Source organism: Adiantum capillus-veneris, chromosome 9, assembly GCF_014529385.1.
Source record: "Adiantum capillus-veneris isolate H3 chromosome 9, ASM1452938v2, whole genome shotgun sequence".
Lineage (NCBI taxonomy): Eukaryota > Viridiplantae > Streptophyta > Polypodiopsida > Polypodiales > Pteridaceae > Adiantum > Adiantum capillus-veneris.
Genome location: NC_140939.1, coordinates 18578250 through 18581491, shown reverse-complemented (window position 1 = coordinate 18581491; position 3242 = coordinate 18578250). Strand labels below are relative to the sequence as shown.

The 3242-nt window shown below is 51.8% G+C and overlaps 1 protein-coding gene across 1 annotated transcript; it reads left to right on the top strand.

The window, feature by feature from the left end:
* Window positions 1–228: 228 nt before the first annotated feature.
* On the top strand, window positions 229–1232 carry LOC147450187 (chlorophyll a-b binding protein type 1 member F3, chloroplastic-like). The gene is made up of 2 exons (XM_086519475.1): window positions 229–438; window positions 515–1232. Exons 1-2 carry the CDS (start codon window positions 299–301, stop codon window positions 1164–1166), a joined length of 792 nt encoding a protein of 263 aa, XP_086375601.1. The 5' UTR covers window positions 229–298; the 3' UTR covers window positions 1167–1232.
* Window positions 1233–3242: the final 2010 nt, after the last annotated feature.

Here is a 3242-nt window from a genome sequence, read left to right as displayed (position 1 = left end):
ACCCTAGCCTACTCCTTGGAAGTTTAGAGCCGCTGAGGATTACACGCGTCGCATGGCCGTTGGGCAAGTAGGGTCGAGTGGCGCAATGGATTTGATGGCGTGGAAGGAGCGCTCACCCACGCGAGGGCACGCGAAGGGGAGGAGCCCCTTCCTCATTGGCTTTCTCGATCTTGCCTGGCCCTCCCTGCCATCCCTCCAACCCCCTTTTTAAACAGCAGCATTGCCCCGAGCTCTCCACACCATCAATATCAAACTACAGTACACTAGGGCCGCTTGCCCGCAAAGAACTGCTGTGAAAATGGTCTCCACCACCCTCTCCTCCTCCTTCTGCGGGCCGGCTGTGCTCAAGCAGCAGGCCAATGAGCTGTCTCGCAAGGTTGGCGCCAGTGAGGCGCGTGTGCAGATGAAGACCAGTAAGGGCTCCAGCAGCAGCATCTGGTGAGTTTACTGCTCTAACTCTGAGAACTCTTCGTGCCTGCATTGCGCCAGCTAATTTTTTGCTTCAATTCTGCAGGTATGGGCCGGACCGCCCCCTTTACCTGGGCCCGTTCTCCGGTTTGCCCCCTTCGTACCTCACAGGTGAATTCCCCGGGGACTACGGCTGGGACACTGCAGGCCTGTCCGCCGACCCCGAGACCTTCGCGAAGAACCGGGAGCTGGAGGTCATCCACGCTCGGTGGGCCATGTTGGGCGCCCTGGGCTGCGTCACCCCTGAGCTGTTGGCCAAGAACGGCGTCCCCTTCGGAGAGGCTGTGTGGTTCAAGGCGGGGTCGCAGATCTTCAGCGAAGGCGGGCTGGACTACCTGGGAAATCCCAGCCTGGTGCATGCGCAGAGCATCCTCGCGATCTGGGCCTGTCAGGTCATCCTCATGGGCGCCGTGGAGGGGTACAGAGTGGCTGGTGGTCCGCTGGGCGAGGTGTCCGACGCCATCTACCCAGGCGGCCAGTTCGACCCCTTGGGCCTAGCTGACGACCCCGAGGCCTTCGCCGAGCTGAAGGTGAAGGAGCTGAAGAACGGGCGGCTGGCCATGTTCTCCATGTTCGGCTTTTTCGTTCAGGCTATCGTCACCGGCAAGGGCCCTATCGAAAACCTCTCTGACCACCTGGCTGATCCTACAGTTAACAACGCCTGGGCCTACGCCACTAACTTCACCCCAGGCTCCTAGACGTAGATAGCCCCTTTCCTGCCTTGTATACTACCCTCTGTAATTCGATTTGCCTTTGTTGTGTTGTATGGCATCTCTCTCTTTCTCTCTCTCTCTCCCCCCCCCCCCCCCCCCCCCCCCAACCCACAAAAAAAAAACCCAAAAAAAAAAACTCTAACCCAAATTAAAAAGACATGGATTTGGTTAAATCTTGGTAGGCCAGTTATCACGTGAATAAAGCCCCAACCGGTATCCAATTAGCCTGAGTGGACAGGCATCGCTTGATAAAAAATTTAATCATCATGAAGTTGGCACCCTTAAAATGGTACCTTAACGATTATTGTTTCTACCACAACATTGTATGCAGCCACTCGTGGCACTTTATTGTTACATTGAGGCTTCTCAGGAGACTCACATTACTCATAACACCAGTTATAATCGAGACTACAAATGGCTGCCTTTGTAATATGTATTTAAGCTATGGCCTTACTCCTATGCATGCAACGTTAATGAAGAATACAAAAATGTCACTTCTCTCTCGTGTCCGAGTTGTACTGTTGTCATGTTTTTGTGTTGTGCTCCTATTGGCATAGCCCCAGAGATATAGCCAGAGTTGGGTAACCGAATGTAAACAAGTTTGTTTCAGCGTACTAACATGTTCATATGGATGAACAAGCCTAGCATTGGGGGCTCTATTGACACAGTTTGAAGGAGAAATAGATTTTTCAATATACTTCGCAAGTAGCAGTTTTCGCCAGGCAGGACAAGCTCACACTATCGAGAGAGGGAAGCTCTTGTAATGATGTTCGTTGTCCAAAAACTAAGACATTACTTACTGGGAAATTTCTTTGCATTTTGTGTTGATCACCATGCCCTTCTACATCTTCCAATTACTAAGGTGGTCATTCATGTTGGGATTCAGGCCGCCATTGCCTGGGTTATGGCAGGACGCCGCCCTCTTATTCCATTATTTGCTTATGATGATTAAAAGCAGATAGAGAGTTTGCACTCTCTACAGCTCCACCAAACACAACCTGTGTTTGCCTCTCCATCCCCTTCCCCTTCTCTCCATCCCTTCCCTTGCATACATCAGATCTTTCAAGTGGTATCAGAGCCCAAGCTGTCGCCTTCCCCTCCCCAGCTAGCCACGTCTGCATCGACCCGGAGAAAGGGGGCTTGGCAAATTGTGCAGGAAACGAGCAGAAGGTCGAATCGAAAGCAATCAGAGACTTGAAGCCTTGAAGCAAGGTGAACCGGTTGAATCTGATTTCGATGCTGCTCTTACACACAGTGAGCAAGCTTGAGAAAGGGGCAACGCGGGGCATCGAATTGCAGCAGACTCGGCAACGAATTGAAGAACTTTGAGCAGGTCAACATCAAGTTGCAAGGAACAAAGTCGGGCAGCAAATAGAATTATGGCATTTTGGGCTGCTACACCGAGTAGAGCAAGAGATCGAGGTAGCGAGCAGGAAATTTGACGAGTGCAGAACCTATCGGGTTCAAAAGTAAGAGAAGATCCAAGCAGGGAACTCCAAGCAAGGCAAGCCCTTCACTTTTGCGAGCAGAGGCGGGCCGAAAACACCCTCGCAGGCATTAGTTCTTCTAAAGTTTGTCAGTGCAGTAGGAATCGATTTTAAAAAAAACAAATTTTAAGCTTATACACACCTCATGTGTGCAAGTCCCCGTTCCCACGAAGCCCTCGTCACCCCGATCACCTACCCCCGGCTCCTCGACCCCGCTCACACATACCCGAGCATGAGAGACAGAGTTGTGAGAGAGAGCGAGAAAATGGACGAGAGAGAGAGAGAGAGAGAGAGAGAGAGAGAGAGAGAGAGAGAGCACAGGATTTACCGTATTGAACATTGGAGACACATGTCTGGCGGCGGAAGGTGGCCTCCACATCTGCATTTCGACATTTCGACATTGACTTCATAGACAGACTCGACCTTAGTCCATCGACTTCAACATTGGAGATCGACGACTCGTCACTCCGCACTAGCACTGACATTGGTGAGAGCGTCCTCGACATCGGCGACTTGCGGCTCTGCACCGGCACAGCGGTGTTGACACCGATTCTTGCGATTCAACATCAGCTCA

Excerpts from the sequence above, each read along its gene's own strand:
- LOC147450187 (XM_086519475.1), top strand. The coding sequence starts at position 299 with ATGGTCTCCACCACCCTCTCCTCCTCCTTCTGCGGGCCGGCTGTGCTC. Across the intron at positions 439-514 it reads GGCTCCAGCAGCAGCATCTG|GTATGGGCCGGACCGCCCCC; the intron begins GTGAGTTTACTG and ends TCAATTCTGCAG.